We start from the raw sequence: 25,847 nt of genomic DNA on the forward strand, positions 1-25,847 counted from the left end.
TAAAGTTATATCCCAAATGGCACCCTATTCTCTATATAGTACACTATGGGTCCTGATCTAAAGTACTGCACTACATAGGGAATAGGGTGCCATTTGGGATGTATCCCTCTGTGAAATATTCATTGACATTCACACAGAGGGTTTGGTGATGTATGGGACCTGTCATATAAACCACTGAGAGACATTAGCCTGTGGATATCTTCGACTTCGCTAACAGCTCCTGGTGTTCCTACTGTTCCTTGTTGACTTTGCTCTGAGTTCGGCTAAAAGTGAGCCTGCCATCTTTGAATCCTACTGTCAGTGGCCATACAGAGACTGTATGCTGCATGTCCAATATTAGAGCAACTATAACCTTATAACTTCCTAACGGACAGTTTTAACTCCTCAGAATCTAGTGCCCCTTCCAAGTCTGCTGGGACCATTGCACACAAACATGTTCCATGGTTAACAATAGTGTTGTACATGTAGCATGTGACAGTGAGCTGCAAGAGGAGTGCATTGGGGCGTTATTAATAATTGTGTAACTCAAATAAATGATTAGACATCTGCTTGAACATATATGGCAAGGCCAGTAACTTGTCAGGTGGATAGATTATCTTGGCAAAGGAGAAATGCTCACTCACAGGGATGTAAACAAATTTGTGCACAAAATGTTTTTTAAATAATCCGGACCGGCCTGGTAGCTGTGGAGTGAAAATGGGACTTAAAGGAGATGAATACATTGTGGATGGCTGGACTGTAGTGGGACTGTATGTCCAGCTGATGACCCCATACAGTGATGAATGAATACGTTACTGAACTTTATTGTCCCATAGGGAAATAATGCATGAATTAGTGTCTGTGTGTGTGAAGCGGTCTACAGTCTACGTAAACGGAGCTGAAGGAGGTCTGTTTGTGTTGCTGTCTACGTAGTCTTTGTTCCGTCTGAATTTTTGGAACTCGACGCGAAACGGACCACCGTTGGCTCAGTTTCCGTAGACTGTGTTGCGTCCTTAAGGCTGTGTAACTCTCTATGCGTACATATCGTGGCCTCAGCAGTGCAGCCATTCTAATACTGAATACGATGCTTTTTACTTGACAGTCCATGTTTGTCTCTAACAGTGTACCGGCTCCAGCAGGAAGCTCCTCGGCCCAAGAGGATGACCAGCCCTCAGGAGGTCAGCACTGCACCTCTTTAAAGATTAAGCTTACAACCCCATTGTCTACCCTTCTCTCAGTGTCTCAGAATCAGGGAGGCAACCATATAGACTACAGTATTTTGTGATAGGATGCCTGATCTGTTGTGATAATGTAACGAACATTCTGATAAACTAATCATTTACCACATTGTCGTTTTCTTATCTCTAATCTGGTACTGAATGGTAAAGAGGTCCGGCAATTGGCAGAACGAAAGAGGGAGAGTCACACAGAGCAAACTAGAATGCTATTTGGCCCTAAACGGAGAGTACACAGTGGCAGAATACCTGACCTGGATCTCAACAGAAGACAGGCTATGTGCACACTGCCCACAAAATGAGGTGGAAACTGAGCTGCACTTCCTAACCTCCTGCCAAATGTATGACCATATTAGAGAGACACATTTCCCTCAGATTACACAAACTCACAAAGAATTTGAAAACAAATCCAATTTTGATAAACTCCCATATCTACTGGGTGAAATTCCACAGTGTGCATCACAGCAGCAAGATTTGTGACCTGTTGCCACAAGAAAAGGGCAACCAGTGTAGAACAAACACCATTGTAAATACAACCTATATTTATTTCCCTTTTGGACATTAACTATTTGCACATCATTACAACACTGTGTGTATATATATATATATATATATATATATATACATATACTTAATATACCATTTGATTTTTTTTAAATAAAAAACAAACAACTTTTGAGTTGAATGTTTATTGTACGTTAGTTTATTTCACTTTCACTTCATTTTTGCTTTGGCAATGTGAACATATGTTTCCCATGCCAATAAAGCTCCTTAAATTGAAATTAAATGGAATTGGCAGAGAGACACAGACAGGCAGAAAGAGACAGACAGAAAGCAATAAATATCTGTTCCCCAACAGAGACACAGACAGGCAGAGAGAGACAGACAGAAAGCAATAAATATCTGTTCCCCAACAGAGACACAGACAGGCAGAGAGAGACAGACAGAAAGCAATAAATATCTGTTCCCCAACAGAGACACAGACATCCTTTATGAAACATGTATCCTTCTTGGCCAAGCCATTGAAGTGACCTTTCAACTGACTATGTCTCTGTCAGCCAATGTATCTTTTCTCTCTCCTCTGGATTTACAGATGGAGACCAGACCCAAATATTACGGCAGAGAGTGAGTAGTGAGACTTACTTTGTGATTTTCATCCATGTTCTAATACAGCTGCTGGGGAGACTGGCTCTAGCTGTGTGATTTATCATTAACGTCAAGCTCTACATGTGCTTAGGGTGTTGAAGGTGTGTGTGTGTGTGCAAGAGGATGGAGATAATTTAGTGTTAAATTCAGAGGGACAGAGACCTCAAGGTCCGTAGACAAGGCCACAACATTGACGGGAGACTTGTGGCGGCATTGACAGGAGACTTGTGGCGGCATTGACAGGAGACTTGTGGCGGCATTGACAGGAGACTTGTGGCGGCATTGACAGGAGACTTGTGGCGGCATTGACAGGAGACTTGTGGGGGCATTGACAGGAGACTTGTGGCCGGCATTGACGGGAGACTTGTGGCCGGCATTGACGGGAGAATTGTGGCCGGCATTGACGGGAGACTTGTGGCGGCATTGACGGGAGACTTGTGGCGGCATTGACGGGAGACTTGTGGCGGCATTGACGGGAGACTTGTGGCGGCATTGACGGGAGACTTGTGGCTCTCTCAAGGTTCCATGGCATGCTATCCAGAGAGTCTGCAGATGAGCTACTGGGAGGAGCAGAGGGGGCTTACCTTGTCAGAGAGAGCCAGAGACAGCCAGGGACACACACCTTGGCCTTAAGGTACAGTACACACACACACATTTACTTACTAAACGCTCTCCCCACCCACCCACTCGCTCTACCTCTCTCTCCCCAGGTTTGGGCACCAGACCCTGAACTACAGACTGTTCTATGACGGGAAGCACTTTGTGGGGGAGAAGCGCTTTGAGACGGTCCATGACCTGGTGACGGATGGCCTCATCACCCTGTACATCGAGACCAAGGCAGCAGAGTACATCGCCAAGATGACCACCAACCCCATCTATGAACACCTGGGCTACACATCCCTGCTGAAGGACAAGATGGGGCACCGGCTGAGCCGGAGACGCACTGAACCCCATAGGGTCACCTTCCAGAGAGAGGACAGGAAGGTGAGGTATTACGGTACATCACTTTGACATTCTTTATGTAACAAAGTGCTATGAAAAGTTACTTTGGTGATGACATTGGTGGGGCTGGTGAGTGGTGGTGACGGTGACATCGGTGGTGACGGTGGCATTGGGGACGGTGGTGACATTGGGGACGGTGGTGGGGGTGGCATTGGGGATGGTGGGGGTGACATTGGGGATGGTGGTGGGGGTGGCATTGGGGACGGTGGTGGGGGTGGCATTGGGGACGGTGGGGGTGGTGGTGGGGGTGGCATTGGGGACGGTGGTGGGGGTGGCATTGGGGACGGTGGGGCTGGTGGTGACTTTGGGGAAGGTGGTGGGGATGGTGGTGGTGACAGTGATTCTCTCCCATAGCACCAGGTTAACTATGTATTAACATGCTACATCTACTACTGTTGTTTCCTGACTATAGTTGTGACCTGAACAGGAACAACTCTGGGCCTTAGCCATGGACTGTAACAGACCAGAGTTTTTCCTGGTCACGCCACACGGTCTGGAAAAACTCCTGTCCCTAAAACATGTTCATTACCTTCTACTCTATCAGCATCTGCAGTAAGGATGGAGTTTTTCATTATGTAACCGTTTCTCATGAGAAAGAGACATTTATTGTCTCTGCAGGGGGGTGTTTCCTTCCTGACATCACTTCTCATTAAAGGTCATGGTGACCAACAGGACTGGGATGTTATTGTGTAACAGACAGACACTGTTCTAGGGCTATAGATGAATCACACATTTCACACCATTTGTTCTCATCAACTAACTGCTGAAGGATATTGACTGTCTGTGACTCATTATATTAGCCGATGTGAAATGCTTTCATTCTACTGTGTCGTTCTAGGGTGTTGGCAATTCCCACATCTCACCACTAGGTGGCAACCGGACCGAGCCATAGCACATCAACAGCACATTTCACACTTAGCTGTGATTGGAAATGTTATTTTTCTTCAGTCTGACTGTTAAACATGGTAAAATCACAAAGCCTTTCCTTCATCCATGTTTGGTTGGGTGACGTTGTCTTGACATTCTGCTCTGTTCCTCTCATACCAGCCACACACCCCTGGTGCTTCTTGGAATATTGAACAAATCATTTAGTTCTGATAAACAGTATCCCTCCCAAATGTCACTATATTTCCTATGTAGTGCACTACCTTTTCCCTGGTAAAAGTAATGCCCTATATGGGGAATAGGGTGCCATCTGGGACGCACATGGGTCTCCATCAGTCGTCTGACAGCAACAAGGCAGTCCTGCCCGAGTCAGTGGCGTTGCAAGGCGTCCGTTTCCTCTCCGCTCCTTTCCAACACCCACCAGCGCTGTGCTATTCATGTCACGGTCTGTCCACTAGAGTTAGAGTGAAGGGGACAGAGAGCCTTAAGCCCTTACTGCAGGAGGCAGCTCCCTGCAGGCTCTTAACTTGGTCAGTAGTTTATGGACTCTGACGGATTCCAACACGTTCAGAGATGAATCCTTAACATAAAACTAAACCCCTCCGGGAGGAGTCTCCATAGCATGGGCTGTATTTCTGTCAGGAAACATACAGGACCTGATATACAGAAAGTACATATACTAGGGTATTTGGTCTGGTCAAGTACAGACTGTCTGACCTTGTATAGTATTTTGGGGGGGGGGGTTCCCAGCAGACATGTGAGTGGATATCTAGAGCATGTTTTGCCAGCCTGTCAGTCAGTAATGTCAGAGTGTCTGTAAAAATGTGTTGTTTTGAGTGTCACACTTCGATCTGTCAAGCTTATGTTATGTCCCAACTGACACCCTATTCCCTATACAATGCTCTACTTTTGACCAGAGCCCTATGGGTCCTGATTAAAAGTAGAGCACTAAAGAGGTGCCATTTGGGATGCAGTCTTGGAAACCATGATGAGTTGGGCCAATGACAGGTCTCCTGGTTTTAGGCTTTCAGTGTTGGACAAACACCTGCCAGTCTGTCATGTCCCAAAAAAAGCAGGAGGTCAAAGTGCAGTCCTCCTGTTTCCTCTCTTCTATGTCCCAAATGACACCCTATTCCTTTTATAGTGCACTACATTTGACCAGGGCCTATAGGGCTCTGGTCAAAAGTAATGTACTAAGTAGGGAATAGGTTGCCATTTGGGATGTAGGATATGTCCCTATGGAGTGGAGCCAGGCTTGTATCTTTACTGACTTTAGTTAACACTGCACTATAATACTCTGTCCAGTATCTTTACTGACTTTAGTTAACACTGCACTATAATACTCTGTCCAGTGTCTTTACTGACTTTAGTTAACACTGCACTATAATACTCTGTCCAGTGTCTTTACTGACTTTAGTTAACACTGCACTATAATACTCTGTCCAGTGTCTTTACTGACTTTAGTTAACACTGCACTATGATACTCTGTCCATGTTTCTTTACTGACTTTAGTTAACACTGCACTATAATACTCTGTCCAGTATCAGCCTGTATCTTTACTGACTTTAGTTAACACTGTACTATAATACTCTGTCCAGTATCTTTACTGACTTTAGTTAACACTGCACTATGATACTCTGTCCAGTGTCTTTACTGACTTTAGTTAACACTGCACTATAATACTCTGTCCAGTGTCTTTACTGACTTTAGTAAACACTGCACTATGATACTCTGTCCAGTATCTTTACTGACTTTAGTTAACACTGCACTATGATACTCTGTCCAGTATCTTTACTGACTTTAGTTAACACTGCACTATGATACTCTGTCCAGTATCTTTACTGACTTTAGTTAACACTGCACTATGATACTCTGTCCAGTATCTTTACTGACTTTAGTTAACACTGCACTATAATACTCTGTCCAGTATCAGCCTGTATCTTTACTGACTTTAGTTAACACTGCACTATGATACTCTGTCCAGTATCTTTACTGACTTTAGTTAACACTGCACTATAATACTCTGTCCAGTATCTTTACTGACTTTAGTTAACACTGCACTATAATACTCTGTCCAGTATCTTTACTGACTTTAGTAAACACTGCACTATAATACTCTGTCCAGTGTCTTGACTGACTTTAGTTAACACTGCACTATGATACTCTGTCCAGTATCAGCCTGTATCTTCACTGACTTTAGTTAACACTGCACTATGATACTCTGTCCAGTATCTTTACTGACTTTAGTTAACACTGCACTATAATACTCTGTCCAGTATCTTGACTGACTTTAGTTAACACTGCACTATGATACTCTGTCCAGTATCAGCCTGTATCTTCACTGACTTTAGTTAACACTGCACTATGATACTCTGTCCAGTATCTTTACTGACTTTAGTAAACACTGCACTATAATACTCTGTCCAGTGTCTTGACTGACTTTAGTTAACACTGCACTATGATACTCTGTCCAGTATCAGCCTGTATCTTCACTGACTTTAGTTAACACTGCACTATGATACTCTGTCCAGTATCTTTACTGACTTTAGTTAACACTGCACTATGATACTCTGTCCAGTATCTTTACTGACTTTAGTTAACACTGCACTATAATACTCTGTTCAGTATCAGTCTGTGTTTTCAGACACACAGTAGCTACAGTAAACATGCTCCATCACATGCTGTCTTTACTCTCTCTTGTAAATCCTCATTCAGGTGTGTGTGTGTGTACATTCCTCCCGAAGGGGGGGAGGAGACTCACTCAACCTGTCTGGTGACCTGCTGTGTGTGAGCCTCCTCGGTTCACACGGCTCAATGTGTCTGTGTACTTGTGCTGGGAGTTGCCACAGTGGCTAAACTCCTGCCAGTTTCCTCCTATAACAGCTTCCCAAATGGCACCCTATACCCTCTGGTCCCTCAGGGCTTTGGTCAAAAGAGGTGCACTATGCAGGAAATAGGGAGCCATTTGAGACTCACTACTGGTTTAATGTAACTGGTGCTGGAGGGGAGATGGAAGAAGGTGATCAATGCATTTCTAGTCCATGTTCTAGTCCTAGTTCTATAATGTCAGGTTAGCCTGCTTGGATATTATTCTGAGGTTATAGTAGTTTGTTTGTTTTTGGAAGTTTAATGACCTCGTCCTTGAGCAACCTGTTAGTCTGTTGGAAACAACATGATCTATAAAGATGGCGTTGGGAAATAATTGAGCTACTACTATAAAGATTTTCTACAGTAGCTACATACTTTGTAAAAGGCAGAAGGATTTCAACGTTGATCTGTCATACTTCCAGACACAGGCAGGCCTGTTTTAATTGGCACTGTACGTTTTCCTTTCACTACACTTTCTGAATAGTAAAACAGACTTTATCACTGACTACATCCCCATTCACGTCTATGTTTGGATGAAATTGTATGAGATGGTGTGTTTTTGTTTGGACGGTTATCTGACCTTACAGAAAGAAAGACACTAGTGTTATTTTCTATTTTCCCATGATCCTCTGTTCTCCCCACTGTGTCTGCTCAGCTGCACCCACACAGTGAATAACAGAGCCTGGCTGCTGAAAAGAAACCAGGGCCTTTTTTAATTGTATTTTATTCTAAACTCTTCTCTGAGACAAGAAGCCATCTGCCTCGAGGGAAAAAGACCATAACCGTCACACTCTCTCTCTCTCAATACGTACTGTATACCCCCTCCCTCCGCCTCTCCCCCTTCCTTTTTCTGTGTCATACATTTTCTTCATCCGCCTGTCTCTCTCTTCCTCCAGATCCCTTACTCTTCTCTCTGCTCCGTCTAGTTTAGATCCTCCTCCTGGTCTTTGATAGGATGTCTATCTCGGTGACAAACAGCTTCTCCTGTCCTGACTGTTACCCGTTCAGCCATTTTAAATCAAATGTTTTAGATACATGCTTTGTAAACAACGGGTGTAGACAGTGAAATACTTCCGGACTCTTCCCAAAAATGCAGAGAAATAAAAGCTAAATAATAGAAAAGTAATAATAAATACACAATGAGTAACGATAACTTAGCTCTATACACAAGGTACCAGTACTGAGTCGATGTGCAGCGGTACAAGCTAATTTTTTTATATATTTTTTTATTTCACCTTTATTTAACCAGGTGGGCTAGTTGATAACACCTTTATTTAACCAGGTAGACTAGTTGAGAACACCTTTATTTAACCAGGTAGGCTAGTTGAGAACACCTTTATTTAACCAGGTAGGCTAGTTGAGAACACCTTTATTTAACCAGGTAGGCTAGTTGAGAACACCTTTTATTTAACCAGGTAGACTAGTTGAGAACACCTTTATTTAACCAGGTAGGCCAGTTGAGAACACCTTTATTTAACCAGGTAGGCTAGTTGAGAACACCTTTATTTAACCAGGTAGGCCAGTTGAGAACACCTTTTATTTAACCAGGTAGGCTAGTTGAGAACCCCTTTATTTAACCAGGTAGGCTAGTTGAGAACACCTTTATTTAACCAGGTAGGCTAGTTGAGAACACCTTTATTTAACCAGGTAGGCTAGTTGAGAACACCTTTATTTAACCAGGTAGGCCAGTTGAGAACACCTTTATTTAACCAGGTAGGCTAGTTGAGAACACCTTTATTTAACCAGGTAGGCCAGTTGAGAACACCTTTATTTAACCAGGTAGGCCAGTTGAGAACACCTTTATTTAACCAGGTAGGCTAGTTGAGAACACCTTTATTTAACCAGGTAGGCTAGTTGAGAACAAGTTCTCATTTGCAACTGCGACCTGGCCAAGATAAAGCAAAGCAGTTCGACACAAACAACAACACAGAGTTACACATGGAATAAACAAACATACTTTTTCTACTGTATTATTGACTGAATGTGCAAATGAGGTAGGATAAGGGAGGTAAGGCAATAAATAGGCCATGGTGTGCGAAGTAATTACAATATAGCAATTAAACACTGGAATGGTAGATGTGCAGAAGATGAATGTGCAAGATAAATAAATACATTATGGGGATGAGGTAGTTGGATGGGCTATTTACAGATAGGCTATGTGCAGTGATCTGTGAGTTGCTCTGACAGCTGGTGCTTAAAGCTAGCGAGGGAGATATGAGTATCCAGCTTCAGAGATTTTTGCAGTTCGTTCCAGTCATTGGCAGCAGAGAACTGTAAGGAAAGGCAGCCAAAGGAAAAATTGGCTTTGGGGGTGACCAGTGAGATATACCTGCTGGAGCGTGTGCTACGAGTGGGTGCTGCTATGGTGATCAGTGAGCTGAGATAAGGTGGGGCTTTACCTAGCAGAGACTTGTAGATAACCTGGAGCCAGTGGGTTTGGCGACGAGTATGAAGCGAGGGCCAGCCAACGAGAGCGTACAGGTCGCAGTGGTGGGTAGTGACAAAACGGATGGCACTGTGATAGACTGCATCCAATTTGCTGAGTAGAGTGTTGGAATCTATTTTGTAAATTACATCGCCAAAGTTGAGGATTGGTAGGATAGTCAGTTTTACAAGGGTATGTTTGGCAGCATGAGTGAAGGATGCTTTGTTGCGAAATAGGAAGCTTAATTTTGGATTGGAGATGCTTAATGTGAGTCTGGAAGGAGAGTTTACAGTCTAACCAGACACCTAGGTATTTGTAGTTGTCCATATATTCTAAGTCAGAACCGTCCAGAGTAGTGATGCTGGACCGGCTATGTACATATAACTAGGAATAAAGTGACTAGGCAACAGGCTAGATAATAGACAGTAGCAGCAGCGTACAGTATGTGAGGAGTCTAAGTTAGTGGAAAAACAGTCAATGCAGATGGCTAACGGGACTAACTATTTAATAGTCTTAAGGCTTCTGAGGTTGAAGACTTGGTGCAGTGGTACTGCTTGCCATGCGGTAGCAGAGTGAACAGTCTGACTTGGGCGGCTGACAGTTTTTATGGCCTTCTTCTGACACTGCCTGGTATAGAGGTCCTGGATGGGTGGGAGTTTGGCCTCAGTGATGTTCTGTAGCGCCTTGCGGTCGGATACCAAGCAGTGACGCAACCAGTCATGTTCTCAATGGTGCAGCTGTAGACCTTTTTTTGAGGTTCTGAGGCCCCATGCCAAATCTTTTCAACCTCCTGAGAGTGAAGAGGCATTGTCGTGCCCTCTTCACGACTGTGTTGGTGTGTGTGGACCATGATAGATCCTTAGTGATGTGGACACCGAGGAACTTGAAGCTCTTGACCCACTCCACTACAGCCCCATCAATGTGAATGGGGGCTGCTCGGCCCTTCGTTTCCTGTGGTCCATCATCGGCTCCTTGGCTGACGTTGAAGGAGAGGCTGTTTTCTTGGTACCACACTGCCAGGTCTTTCTGATCTCCTTATAGGCTGTCTCATCAGGATCAGGCCTACCATAGTGGTATCATCAGCAAACTTAATGATGATGGTGTTGTAGTCGTGCGCGGCCACAGGGAGTACAGGAGGGGAATAAGTACGCACCTCTGAGGGGTCCCCGTGTTGAGGGTCAGTTTGGTGGATGTGTTGTTGCCTACCCTCACCACCTGGGGGCAGCCCGTCAGGAAGTCCAGGATCCAGTTGCAGTGGGAGGTGTTCAGTCCCAGGGTCCATAGCTTAGTGATGAGCTTGGAGGGCACTAAGGTGTTCCTCTTGTCCAGGTAGGAGAGGGCAATGTGGAGCTGTTAGGGAGGTTTGTGAATTGGTGAGGGTCCAGGGTGTCTGGGATGATAGTGTTTATGAGCCATGACCAGCCTTTCAAAGCATTTCATGGCTGCAGGTGTGAGTGCTACGGGGTGATAATCAATTAGACAGGTTACCTTGGCATTCTTAGGCACTGGGACTATGGTGATCTGCTTGAAACATGTAGGCATTACAGACTGGGTCAGACAGAGGTTGAAAATGTCAGTGAAAACACTTGCCAGCTGGTCAGTGCATGCTCTGAGTAAGTGTCCTGGTAATCCATATTTATCCTGGTAATCCGCGCCTTGTGAATGTTAACTTGTTTAAAGATATTACTCCCACTGGCTACGGAGAGCGTGATCCCGCAGTCATCCGGAACAACTGGTGCTCTCATGCATGGTTCAGTGTTGCTTGCCTCAAAGCGAGTATAGAAGGCCTTATCTGGTAGGCTCGTGTCACTGAGCAGCTCGCGGCTGGGTTTCCCTTTTGTAATCTGTGATAGTTTGCAAGCCCTGCCACATCCGAAGAGCGTCAGTGCCGGCATAGATCGAATCATACTAAGTTGTGCATTGACCATTTGCCTGTTTGATGGCTCGTCAGAGGTTGTAGCAGGATTTATGTGTCCTGATTAGTGTCCCTCCTGCTAATTGAAAGCGGCAGCCCTAGCCTTTTCAGTGCGGATGTTATCTGTAATCCATGACTTCTGGTTGGTATATGTACGTACGGGCACTGTAGGGACAACGTCGTTGATACTTATTAATGAAGCCGGTGACTGATGAATCCCATAACACATTCCAGTCTATGGTAGTGAAACAGTCCTGTAGCTTAACAACCACTTCATCGAACCACTTCCTTATTGAGCACGTCATTGGTACTTCCTGTTTTTGAGTTTTTGCTTGTAAGCATGAATCATGAGGATAGGGTTATGGTTAGGGAGAGCTTTGTATCCGTTTGTGTGTGTGGAGTAAATGTTTTGTCTCATCTAATTGCACAGTTGACATGCTGGTAGAAATGAGAAGACATTACTTCTGTAGCTACAGCACAACATGGTCCTCAGTCTACGTTACGGAAGTTTGGACGGTGTACAGGAGGCCCAAAGCCATATTTTTAAAACGGCTTCTATGTCTATTACAACCTTTTTAAAGCTGCCTATCCTCTCATTTCAGCTGAAGTGTCTCTGAGCTGAGTGAGCTTCAAGCATATATTTATCTCTCCCTTAGGATCATTCCCTTCCTCAACTATTCTACCCTTCCAGCTCTTCATCATTCCATCACAGCTACAAAATCCTCTATTCTAGTTTAATTCTGACATTCCCTCATTCTGATGAGGCCCTCCTAGTGTTTTAGAAGGAGTGGATGTTTAGAAGGAGAGTCGCTCAAAATGTGCTGTAAATTCGGCAACAGCCCCCCCATTGAGTCAGGACATGGCCACCATGAACTCTGCCTGGGACCTGACAGGGATTTGGCCACCGTGGGATTACACCTTGAGTGGGGATTACGGCCATAATCCCTGCCAATCCCAGTGGATGATCATGGTCGGGTGCTGTTCTGCTGGGGGGTTTAAGAGCAGAGCAGAGTGATTGGTGGGAGCAGGCTAGAGTCATAGCGGCTGTTTGTAGTCTGGCTGCAGTCTAGGCAGGGAGAGGAAGACCACCAGTGGATTGTGAGGCATGAAGGTCGAGATGTAGTTGACTAATCTGTTTCTACTGGACTGGAAGGAATCTAGGAGCATGTCGTGGCTCTTCTGGGCCAGAAGGATAGTGCCAGGACTCCTGTTGTGTGGAGGGGACTTGGTTATGTAACTGTTGTTGGTGGGGGGGTTTGTTACCGTGGGCTACTGGCAGTTCAGTATTATCTCCAGTTGAGTGTGTATGTCTGGGAGGCAACGTGCTAATAGGTAGTGTGACATGGTTCTCTGTGTCTGTAGAGAGTTTGACTGCAGCCATTGATCCTGCTTTAGATTGCTGCTGAGCCGTGAAGAGCTGTACTGACAGCTCCCCCTCACCCCACGCACACTCACTCTAACCCCACACACCCACCTAGCCCCTCCCCACCAACCAAGGGACTCTCCTCCTAGCCCCTCCCCACCAACCAAGGGACCCTCCCCCCGGACTTCTCTCTCTCCTATTGGGTGTGTGTGAATGAGAGCCATTGTGTGAGGCACACTCCTGCCCTGGGGGCCGCCCACTGCTGCTGGCTGCTCTCTGCTTCTTTTCCCTGGAGCTGGAGCTCAGAACAGATGCAGAGCTGCCCCCATCCTGACTGTCAGTCTGTACCCTCCTGGGTCCCAGCAGCAGCAGGAAGAGGAGTAGGAGGAACAGAGGGAGGAGGAGGGGAGTGGAGCACAGTGGCCGTGTCCTCCTCGTTGGGCGGCTGCCGCCGGCGTCTGTTACCCAGCACTGGGCGCTACGTCCTCCAGCACTCACCACACGGCTCACCAGAGGAGACCGAGGCTCTGTGGGAGCCCGGACTAGGACCAGGACAGGGGGACACAGTCAGACACACGGCAGCGGCCATGGAAGTGGAGGAAGGGAGCCGGGGTCCGGGAGGAGGGATAGGGCCAGGAGATGTAACGGTCCACAAGACCAAGAGAGGGGAGCGGAAGAGGCAGGAGCTACTGGCCTTCGCCCTGAGGGTCAAGTTGGGGAGCAGAAAAACGTTACTCTGGAAGCCTCTAAAACTGTTGGCTTCCTGTCCACAGATCACCACTTCTCCTCTGGTACGGCACAGCACCCTGAAAGACTGCCCCTCCGAGAAGCAGAGCTCCTATGACAAGATCCACAACTTCAAGGTGAGATGGTTTGTTTGATTGAACCTTTTTAAAAGAGGATGTAGTGAGGTACTGGGAGGGAGGGGGTGAGAGTCGACTGCTTTAGGACCTCTGTAGGAGGTCTGCCTCTCTGTAAATTCTTTGTTCAAAGCTCTGTTTGAAGCTCTTTCACCTCAGGAAATGATTCCATTCCTACAGGCAGCTCTGCTTGTCCATGCAGGCTCTGGGAGATTAAGTTCTGTCAGGTTGATCTGAAACTTAAAAGTGACGTTCCTCAAAGTGACAAAGTAACCGATTTCAATGACTCTTTTTATCTGCTTAGTGAGCTGCCTACCTGTCACTAGACTGGCTACCAGTTAGGTACCATTATAACACAGAGACTGATGTTATTCATCATCATGTGCTTTCATGATGAAAGCTGTCTTGTGGGCACGTGCAGCTGTCAGCCATATGTCTAAATCTATCGACTGAGCTTCATGGATATGGCGTATGTTTTAACCCATTAACGGCTGTAAACATTAATGGGCTGAGATTTTTGAGCACTTTAACCTCTTTGTTTCATCTTGATTTTCAAAAACAGAAATACAGTTGATATATTGAAATAAATATTGAATACAACACATGATTTTGGTGTGTGAGACCAACACAAACTTGGCAGTAAACCTAACCAGTATTCTTGACCTCTCAGCTTCATCAAATCTAAACATTTCAAACAGAAAACCAGAGAAAATTAACAATGACAAATTATTTGATGAAGAAAGCAAAATCCTAAGAAAGAAATTGAGAAACCTATCCAACCAAAAACATAGAGACCCAGAACCTCAGCCTTCACTATGGTGAATCACTAAAACAATACAGAAATACAATACGGAAAAAGAAGGAACAGCACGTCTGAAATCAGCTCAATGTAATTGAAGAATCCATAGACTCTTAGAAAACTCTGTTTGTTTAGGGTTATCTATCCAAAATGAAAATGAATGGGTAAACCACTTCTCCAATCTTTATGGCCCTACAAGAAAGAACAAACAGCAGAAACCTGATCAAATACACATTTTAGAATCAACCATACAAGACTACCAGAACCCACTAGATTATCCAATTACATTGAATGAACTACAGGACAAAATACAAACCCTCCAACCCAAAAAGTCCTGTGGAGTTGGTGTCCTCAATGAAATGATAAAATATACAGACCACAAATTCCAATTGGCTATACTTAAACTCCTTTAACATCATCGTTAGCTCTGGCATATTCCCCAATATCTGGAATCAAGGACTGATCACCCCAATCCACAGAAGTGGAGACATTTGACCCTAATAACTACTGTGGGATGTGTGTCAACAGCAACCTTTGGAAAATCCTCTGCAGACAGCAGACTCATACATTTTCTCAGAGAAAACAATGTACTGAGCAAATGTCAAATTGGCTTTTTACCAAATGACCATAAAACAGACCATGTATTCACCCTGTACACCCTAACAAACAAACAAACAAACAAACAAACAAACAAATCCAGTTTGGGATTAGGGTCTGCTATACAAATTGATGGAAATTGGTGTTGGGGGAAAAACATACGACATTATAAAATCCATGTACACGGTTAAAATTGGCAAAACACACTTTCTTTCCACAGGGCTGGGGGGTGAGACAGGGATGCATCTTAAGCCCCCCACCCTCTTCAACATATATCAACGAATTGGCGAGGGCTCTAGAGCAGTCTGCAGCACCCGGCTTCACACTACTAGAATCTGAAGTCAAATGTCTACTTTTGCTGATGATTTGCTGATGATCTGGTGCTTCTGTCACCAACCAAGGAGGGCCTACAGCAGCACCTAGATCTTCTGCACAGATTCGGTCAGACCTGGGCCCTGACAGTAAAATCTCAGTAAGACTTGAGATTGACAGAGACAGAGATTGGCCCAGTGTCGTCCGGGTTAGGGAGGGTTTGACCGGCAGGGATATCCTTGTCTCATCCTTGTCTCGCGCACTAGTGACTCCTGACTCCTGTGGTGGACCGGGCGCAGTGCGCGCGGGCCAGGTGTACAGTGTTTCCTCCGACACATTGGTGCGGCTGGCTTCCTGGTTGGATGTGCATTGTGTCAAGAAGCAGTGTGGTTGGGTTGTGTTTTGGAGGACGCATGGCTCTCGACCTTTGTCTCTCCTGAGTCCGTATGGGAGTTGCAGCGATGAGACAAGACTGTAACTAATTGAATACCATGAAATTCGGGAGAAAAAAGGGGTAAAAAAAAAAACTAAGACTAAAATAATGGTGTTCTGGTTGCCAGGACCACAAATTCCATCTAGACACCGTTTAACTATACATAAGGCCTTAACCTCGGCCTTAACATCAGTGCCACAGGTAACTTCCACAAAGCTGGGGACGAACTGAGAGACAAGGCAAAAGGAAATAAAATTTGACATATCAATTAGTATCTGGCTAAAAATACTTAAATCAGTTATTGCCCTTTATGGTTGTGAGGTCTGTGGTCCGCTCACCAACCAAGAATTCACAAAATGGGACAAACACAAATATCCTCTGTGTACAATGTAAAACACCAAATAATGCATGCAGAGCAGAATTAGGCCGATATCTGCTAATTATCAAAATCCAGAAAAGAGCCATTAAATTCTACAACCACCTAAAAGGAAGTGATTCCCAAACTGTTGATAGCAAGCAAGCTGGTCCTGGGGCTCTGTTTGCAGACCCCACAGAGCCCCAGGACAGCAACACAATTAGACTCAACCAAATCATAAGACAACGAAAATATACTTTTTTGATACATTGGAAAGAATTAACAAAAACAACACGGCAAACTAGAATGCTACTTGGCCCTAAACAGAGAGGACACAGTGGCAGAATACCTGACCACAGTAACTGACCCAAAATGTAGGAGATCTTTGACTATGTACAGACTCAGTGAGCATAGCCTTGCTATTGAGAAAGGCTGCGTAGGCAGACCTGGCTTTCAAGAGAAGAAACTGAGCTGCACTTCCTAACCTCCTGCCAAATGTATGACCATATTGGAGACCCACATTTCCCTCAGATTACACAAACCCACAAAGAATTAGAAAACAAATCCAATTTTGATAAACTCCCATATCTATTGGGTGAAATACCAGTGTGCCATCACAACAGCAGTATTTGTGACCTGTTGTCACAATAAAAGGACAACCAGTGAAGTATAACTATAACCCATATTTCTGTTTATTTATTTTCCCTTTTGTACTTGACATTTTTGCACATAATATGACATTTATAATGTCTTTTATTATTTTGGAACTTTTGTGAGTGTAATGTTTACTGTTAATTTTTGTTTATTTCACTTTTGTTTATTATTTGGTTCACTTGCTTTGACAATGTTAACATATGTTTCCCATGACAATAAAGCCCTTAAATTGAATTTAGAGAGAGAAAGCGATCTCTCCTCATGGGCACCTGAATACTTTCCTGCCATTGTGTCTCAGGTTTCAGTGAGCCTGCAGGGTAGAATGGCCTTCTAACCTCCAGCTCTCCAGCATAGTGTCTGGTCCCATTTCAGAATGGAACAACAAACCACCCAGCTGCTCAGCACCTGTCAAGAGCCCTTATCTGTACTCTTCTATAAATCTAACGTAACCTAATAACTCTTTAGTGAAGTGGTCGGTGCAGGCTTGCGTGTGTGTGAACATGTTTGCATGTATCCAGCAGCCCGGGCAGGAACAGATGCCAGACACTTTGTAAATCCTTTTAATCTGACTTGTATACACAGTCACTCATTGGGCTTGGGGTCCTTTCTTCCCTCCCACTGTAGACTGGGCATGGGGACCCTCCCACTGTAGACTGGGCTTGGGGTCCCTTCTTCCCTCTCACTGTAGACTGGGCATGGGGTCCCTCCCTCCCACTGTAGACTGGGCTTGGGGTCCCTCCCTCCCTCCCACTGTAGACTGGGCTTGGGGTCCCTCCCTCCCTCCCACTGTAGACTGGGCTTGGGGTCCCTCCCTCCCTCCCACTGTAGACTGGGCTTGGGGTCCCTCCCTCCCTTCCACTGTAGACCGGGACCAGAGACCAGGGCTGACCAGAGACCAGGGCACCCTATTCCCTAGATAGAGGACTAGTTTCACCAGGGCAAAGTAGTGCACTATATAGGGTATAGGGTGCCATTTGGGACCCAAACAAGTATTCTCTGCCTTACTGAAGAGACGTTCCTCTGTCATTACTAAGCACAGTGTGAAGAGCTGTGGCACATCCAGGTAAACAAGTATCCCTCTATTTTGACATGGTGTAATAGTTACTTCCCAAGCCAGAGCAACCTATAGCACAGTAAGCCACGTCCGACCCAGAGCAGCCTATAGGACAGTAAGCCACGTCCGACCCAGAGCAGCCCGTAGGACAGTAAGCCACGTCCGACCCAGAGCAGCCCGTAGGACAGTAAGCCACGTCCGACCCAGAGCAGCCCGTAGGACAGTAAGCCACGTCCGACCCAGAGCAGCCTATTGGGGCCTACTCGCCTACAGTAACAATCTGACCTGCCCTGGGGCCTACTCGCCTACAGTAACCATCTGACCTGCCCTGGGTCCTACTCGCCTACAGTAACCATCTGACCTGCCCTGGGGCCCACTCACCTACAGTAACCATCTGACCTGGGTCCCACTTACCTACAGTAACCATCTGACCTGGGTCCCACTTACCTACAGTAACCATCTGACCTGGGTCCCACTCACCTACAGTAACCATCTGACCTGGGTCCCACTCACCTACAGTAACCATCTGACCTGGGTCCTACTCACCTACAGTAACCATCTGACCTGGGTCCTACTCGCCTACAGTAACCATCTGACCTGGGTCCTACTCACCTCCAGAAATACAATGAATTAGAAAATTCACAGATCTTGTGTGTTTGTCTGTTTGCGTATATGTGTGTGTGATTTTAGAGTTCTGTTTGTTCAGTGAGGTATGTGTGATTTAGAGTTATGTTTGTTTACTGTGTGCGTGTGTGATTTAGAGAGTTATGTTTGTTCAGTGAGAGCGAGAAGGTGTGGCGTGTGTGTCTTCCAGACTCTAATCTGTTGCTGTGTTGTCTCACCCTTCCATAGGTTCATACTTTCCGAGGGCCTCACTGGTGCGAGTATTGCGCCAACTTCATGTGGGGCCTCATAGCCCAAGGGGTCCACTGCTCAGGTACCCTCCTCTTCCATTCAGACATCCCAACACTGCTGACCTAGCTACCATCACTGACCTTTCATGGGTACTTCATTACATTAGAGTACCATCCCAAATATCACCCTATTCCCTATGTAGTCCACGTTGTGTAGGGCTCAATGGGTTCTGATCTAAAGTTTTACAGGGAATAGGATGCAATTTGGGATGAAAGCCTAAAGAAAATAACTTCAATCCCTGATCAGACCCTCGGAGTCCTGTTAACATCCCTGATCAGACCCTCGGAGTCCTGTTAACATCCCTGATCAGACCCTCGGGGCCCTGTTAACATCCCTGATCAGACCCTCGGGGCCCTGTTAACATCCCTGATCAGACCCTCGGGGCCCTGTTAACATCCCTGATCAGACCCTCGGTCCTGTTAACATGTTCAATAAATCATCCATGTAACCAGGCTTTGTCTCATTTTATATTTACCACAAATAAACAATATGACTTCCAAGTTTTGATTTATTTCAAGAATTCACGTTTGATCAAATATCAATCAAATTGAACTGATTGGACGTCTCTGTCCGGTTGGGTTTCATGTCATGTGACTCATGTCATGTGACTCATGTCACGTGGCTCGTGACACGTGGCTCGTGACACGTGACTCGTGTCACGTGACTCAATTGTAACACATGAGATATCAAACTTGAAATGCCTAATAATGTCTTTATTTTTAAATGCTATGACAATAAAAAGGGTTACAATATTACGTCTAAGCCTGGATCATGTCATGGAATGTAGAGTCCAGGAAATGTGGTCTGTTTCATGTGTCAATGGTTGGATGAGGCCTGTGAAATGTAGTAATTTAGCATTCCTCAGTGACACCTGGGACAAACCAGTTCCCCCTGTGACTATGGCTGTCAACTATTTATAAACAAGACAGACGCTCACAGAGCGCTTAGAAGGTGTATCAACGGGACACACCCAGTCAAGCAAGGACATCCAAATACTGGATCCACAAAACTGCAACAAGGCTGGCTGTGCTGGCTGGCTGTGCTGTCAAATCCAATTTTATTGGTCACATACACATGGTTAGCAGATGCGAGTGTAGCGAAATGCTTGTGCTTCTAGTTCTGACAGTGCAGCAATATCTAACATGGTAATCTAAAAATTCCACAACTACCTAATACACACATCTAAGTAAAATAATGGAATAAGAATATATAAATATATGAATGAGCAATGATAGTGGCATAGGCAAGATGCAATAGAATGTATAAAATACAGTATATGAGTAATGTTAACGAGGAATGCAAGATATGTAAACATTATTAAAGTGGCATTCTTAGTGACTAGTGATCCATTTATTAAAGTGGCCAATGATTGAGTCTGTATGTAGGCAGCAGCCTCTCTGTTGTTGGCTGTTTTAAAAGTCTGATCGCCTTGAGATAGAAGCTGTTTTTCAGTCTCTCGGTCCCAGCTTTGATGCACCTGTACTGACCTCGCCTTCTGGATGGTAGCAGGGTGAACAGGCAGTGGCTCGGGTGGTTGTTGTCCTTTGATCTTTTTGGCCTTCCTGTGACATCAGGTGCTGTAGGTGTCCTGGAGGGCAGGTAGTTTGCCCCCGGTGACGTGAGGGGAAGAACGCACCACCCTTTGGAGAGCCTTGTGGTTGAGGAAGGTGCAGTTGCTGTACCAGGCGGTGATACACCCGACAGGATGCTCTCAATTGTGCATCTGTAAAAGTTTGAAGGTTTTAGGTGACACGCGACATTTTCTTCAGCCTCTTGAGGTTGAAGAGGCGCTGTTGTGCCTTCTTCACCAGACTGTCTGTGTGGATGGACCATTTCAGTTTCTGTGATGTGTACACCGAGGAATGTAACTTTCCACCTTCTCCACTGCTGTCCCATTGATGTGGATAGGGGGGTGCTCCCTCTGCTGTTTCCTGAAGTCCACGATCATCTTCTTTGTTTTGTTGACGTTGAGTGAGAGGTTGTTTTCCTGACACCACACTCCGAGTGCCCTCACCTCCTCCTTGTAGGCCGTCTCGTCATTGTTGATAATCAAGCCTACTACTGTTGTGTGGTCTGCAAACTTGATGATTGAGTTGGAGGTGTGCATGGCCACGCAGTCATGGGTGAACAGGGAGTACAGGAGGGGGCTGAGCACGCACCCTTGTGGGGCCCCATTGTTGACGATCAGTGAAGTGGAGATGTTATTTCCTACCTTCACCACCTGGGGGCGGCCCATCAGGATGTCCAGGACCCAATTGCACAGGGTGGGGGTTGAGACCCAGGGCCTCAAGCTTAATGATGAGTTTGGAGGGTACTATGGTGTTGAATGCTGAGCTGTAGTCAATGAACAGCATTCTTACATAGGTATTCCTCTTGTCCAGATGTGTTAGGGCAGTGTGCAGTGTGATGGCGATTGCATCGTCTGTGGACCTATTGGGGCGGTAAGAAAATTTGAAGTGGGTCTAGGGTGACAGGTATGGTGAAGGTGATATGATCCTTGACTAGTCTCTCAAAGCACTTCATGATGACAGAAGTGAGTGCTATGGGGCAATAGTCATTTAGTTCAGTTACCTTTGTCTTCTTGGGTACTGGAACAACGGTGGCCATATTGAATCATGTAGGGACAGCAGACTGGGATAAGGAGAGATGGAATATGTCCGTTAACACGCCAGCTGGTCTGCACATGCTCTGAGGACGCGGCTAGGGATGCCGTCTGGGCTGGCAGCCTTGCGATGGTTAACTTTTGAATGCCTTACTCACGTCGGCCACGGAGAAGGAGAGCCCACAGTCCTTGGTAGCAGGCCGTGTCTGTGGCACTGTATTATCCTCAAAGCGGTCAAAGAAGGTGTTTTAGTTTGTCCGGAAGCAAGACGTTGGTGTCCCTGAGGTGCTTGTTTGATTGCCTTGCGGAGGGAATAACTACACTGTTTGTATTTGGCCATATTCCCAGTCACTTTTCCATGGTTAAATGTGGTGATTTGCGCTTTCAGTTTTGCGCGAATGCCGCCGTCTATCCACAGTTTCTGGTTAGGGTAGGTTTTAATAGTCATAGTAGATACAACATCTCCTATACACTTTCTTATAAATTCACTCGAATCAGCGTATTTGTCGATATTACGCTCTGAGGCTACCCGGAACATATCCCAGTCTGCGAGATCAAAACAATCCTGCCTGGCCGTGCTGCCTGGCCGTGCTGCCTGGCCGTGCTGCCTGGCCGTGCTGCCTGGCCGTGCTGCCTGGCCGTGCTGCCTGACCGTGCTGCCTGGCCGTGCTGCCTGACCGTGCTGCCTGGCCGTGCTGCCTGGCCGTGCTGCCTGGCCGTGCTGCCTGGCCGTGCTGCCTGGCCGTGCTGTCATGCTTTCTTGATCGCTTTGTAATGGAGATCCTTTTTAAGGAGTGGTTTTAACCCATTTCAGTGCTTCAGTACATGGGGAAAATATCACAATACTGTTCATATCATTCCAATCCTGAAGTTAAATTGAGTGAAAAGGGACACATGTACTGTAGCTGTCCTTGGCACTTCCTGCCAGATAAAATGATGTAATATTTAGGGTTGCAAAGTAAGTTACCATATTGTCCATGAGTTTCTAGTAGATAGACCATATGGTTGAAGAGAGAACAGCATAATAATGCAAAAAGCATCTAATCAACACTGGCATTATTTTCCATGAACTGTGACACTACTATTAACTTTTGTCACAACTGCCACCAGTTTGGCACCAGTTTTCTTTCTTTTTACTATTTTCTACACTGTAGAATAATAGTGAAGACATCAAAACTATGAAATAACACACATGGAATCATGTAGTAACCAAAAAAAGTGCTAAACACATCTGAAGGTATTTGAGATTCTTCAAAGTTGCCACCCTTTGCCTTGATGACAGTTTTGCACACACTTGGCATTCTTTCAACCAGCTTCATGAGGTAGTCACCTTGAATGCATTTCAATTAACAGGTGTGAATTTCTTTAATGCATTTGAGCCAATCTGCTGTGACAAGGTATGGGTGGTATGCAGAACATAGCCGTATTTGGTAAAAGACCAAGTCCATATTATGGGGAGAACAGCTCATATAAGCAGAGAAAAGACAGTCCATTAATTTAAGGTCAGTCAATCAGGAACATTTTAAGAACTTTGAAAGTTTCTTCAAGTGCAGTCACAAAAACCATCAAGCACTATGATGAAACTGGCTCTCATGAGGACCGCCACAGGAAAGGAAGACCCAGAGTTACCTCTGCTGCAGAGGATAAGTGCATTAGAGTTAACTGCACCTCAGATTGCAGCCCAAATAAATGCTTCACAGAGTTCAATTAACAGACAGACACATCTCAACATCAACTGTTCAGAAGAGACTGCGTGAATCAGGCTGAATTGCTGCAAAGTATCCACTACTAAAGGACACCAATAATAATAAGAGACTTGTTTGGGCCAAGAAACATAAGCAATGAACAATAGACTGGTGGAAATCTGTCCTCTGGTCTGACGTGTCCAAATTTGAGATTTTGTCTTTGTGAGATGCAGAGTAGGTAAACTGATGATCTCCGCATGTGTGGTTCCCACCATGAAGCATGGAGGAGGAGGTGTGGGAGTGTTTTTCTGGTGACACTGTGATTTATTTAGTATTCAAGGCACACTTAACTAGCATGGCTACCACAGCATTCTGCAGCGATACTCCATCCCATCTGGTTTGTTCTTAGTGGAACTATCATTTGTTTTTCAACAGGACAATGACCCAACACACCTCCAGGCTGTGTAAGGGCTATTTGACCAAGAAGGAGAGTGATGAAGTGCTGCATCAGATGATCTGGCCTCCACAATCACCCGACCTCAACCCAATTGAGATGGTTTGGAATGAGTTGGACCGCAGAGTGAAGGAAACAAGTGCTTAGCACATGTGGAAACTCCTTCAAGACTGTTGGAAAAGCATTCCTCATGAAGCAGGTTGAGAGAATGCCAAGAGTCATCAAGGCAAAGGAAAGGAAACTTTGAATAATCTCAAATAAAATACAAAATATATTTTGATTTATTTAACACTTTTTTTGGTTACTACATGATTCCATATGTATTTCATAGTTTGATGTCGTCACTATTATTCTACAATGTAGAAAATAGTAAAACTAAAAACCTTGTAATGAGTACAGTAGGTGTGTCCAGACTTTTGACTGGTACTGTATGTCACACTGAAACCTTAATATGGTACCAATGGTATTCACTAAGTTGCTGGTTTATATTTAGGATCAACAGCATTGTCATTCTGTCTGCGTGGTTAGAGCATTGGACTAGTAACCGGAAGGTTGCAAGTTCAAATCCCCGAGCTGACAAGGTACAAATCTGTCGTTCTGCCCCTGAACAAGGCAGTTAACCCACTGTTCCTAGGCTGTCATTGAAAATAACAATTTGTTCTTAACTGACTTGCCTAATTAAATAAAGGTAAAATAAAAATTAGTTAATATATTTTTACAGGTAATAAGGACACACCGAGAGATAATTACAGACACCTGTGATAATCTGAAATACCCCAAAAGCACCACTAGATGTCTTGTGATAACTTGAAAGTTTCCAGTAAATGAACCACCCTTTGCAACTCTAGTATTTATGAACACCACCTAATGATTCTACTGATCAATAATGTTGTATCCTAGTGAACTTGTTGAAATGTTTGTTGGCTGAAAAACAGATCAGACTGTATTTTTTAAAAATTTAACGAGGCAAGCCAGTTTAGAACAATTTCTTATTTACAATGACTGCTTATCGGGGAACAGTGGATTAACTGCCTTGTTCAGTGGCAGCTAACCTTTGTCAGCTCAAGGATTCGTTCCAGCAACCTTTCGGTTACTGGCCCAACGCTCTAACCACTAGGCTACCTGCCGCCCTATACTTTCACTGGTGCAGTGAAGTATAGGGTTCAGACACACAATATAAATACATTACAAACATTTACAACTTAGCAAGACTTTGGCACAATTGAGACTAGTTGACCAGTAGACAAGTAGGTTTGGAAAGTCCCTAAACTCTCTGCGATAGACACAGGGTTCTATTATGGCCTGGATACAATCCTGACATGGATGTGTTGAAAGGAGGACTAACGTGGCTGTTTTTCTCTGTAGACAGATGGTTTGTTGTTCAGATATTAGCCATGCTTATAAGCCCCAGGCAAACACTGGTGTCATCAGACAGCCCTGTGCCCTATGGGAATCAGAAGAGACTTCTTTAGTACTTCCAGTTGTATCTGAAGCAGTCCTCTAACACACAGAGATACACAACTGATGACTGGCTTTCTATCCTCATTGTCTCTCTTTCTCCCTGTCCTCATCTCTCTTCTCTCTGTTCTCTTTCTCCTCCTCCCTATTCCCATCTCTCTCTCTGTTCTCTCTCTCTTCCTCCCTATCCCCAACTCTCTCGCTCTCTCTGTGTTTCCTCTCTCTTCCTTCTTATCTGGCATGCTTAGCTTGTCTTCTTCCTCCCTATCTCTTTGTCTGTCCATCTCTTTCTCCATCTTTTTCTGTCTGACAGTCTCTCTCTGTTTTTTCTCTATTTTTAATCTGTCTGTATCTGAGAATAAGGAACCCCAGTCAGCGGACCAGCAATAATGCTGGGTATTTCTTGGTAGTAACAACGCAACTATCAGTGATGAATGATTTAGCTGGATGTTCTTATTGAGTCAGAGAAACCTCAACCTAGGTTACATTCCTGTGGCATCTCCCAGAGAGGCAGCTTGTTCTCTTTGTCACAGTGTGTGTGTGCAGGCCAGACTGGGACAGTGATGCCACACAGAGAGGTGGTGCTCTGCTCTCTCACCCCCAGCTGTCCAAGACCCTCTGCTGTGACGTGGCCCACCATGGCATATTGAAGCAGCCTGGCCTTACCGTAGCTGGCTGGGCTTTCTCTCTGAGATTGGGATAATCACTGTACTACTTGTTATCTCTAACCCCTCTGTAATGTGTTACATGTTGTTTTAGAAGAAGTCGACCATAATCATGTCAGATTATAAGATTGGAATAAATCCTTTCTGTGTGTGTGTGTATTTTAACACTGACTGACCACCTCTCTG

The 25,847-nt window shown here is 45.1% G+C and overlaps 1 protein-coding gene across 1 annotated transcript in view; it reads left to right on the top strand.

Moving 5' to 3' along the window:
- The window catches only part of LOC149984378 (beta-chimaerin-like), a 57,451-nt gene that overhangs the window by 27,215 nt on the left and 4,389 nt on the right, over positions 1-25,847 (top strand). The window contains exons 3-8 of the mRNA XM_090221066.1: positions 1,102-1,157; positions 2,308-2,339; positions 2,881-2,994; positions 3,071-3,344; positions 13,592-13,681; positions 18,735-18,819. Of these exons, the coding sequence (XP_090077192.1) occupies positions 1,102-1,157; positions 2,308-2,339; positions 2,881-2,994; positions 3,071-3,344; positions 13,592-13,681; positions 18,735-18,819 (651 nt within the window). The remainder of the gene's footprint in view (positions 1-1,101; positions 1,158-2,307; positions 2,340-2,880; positions 2,995-3,070; positions 3,345-13,591; positions 13,682-18,734; positions 18,820-25,847) is intronic.

The sequence above is a fragment of the Oncorhynchus mykiss genome, chromosome 3, assembly GCF_057628025.1.
Source record: "Oncorhynchus mykiss isolate SJ-2025 chromosome 3, ASM5762802v1, whole genome shotgun sequence".
Classification (NCBI taxonomy): Eukaryota; Metazoa; Chordata; class Actinopteri; order Salmoniformes; family Salmonidae; genus Oncorhynchus; species Oncorhynchus mykiss.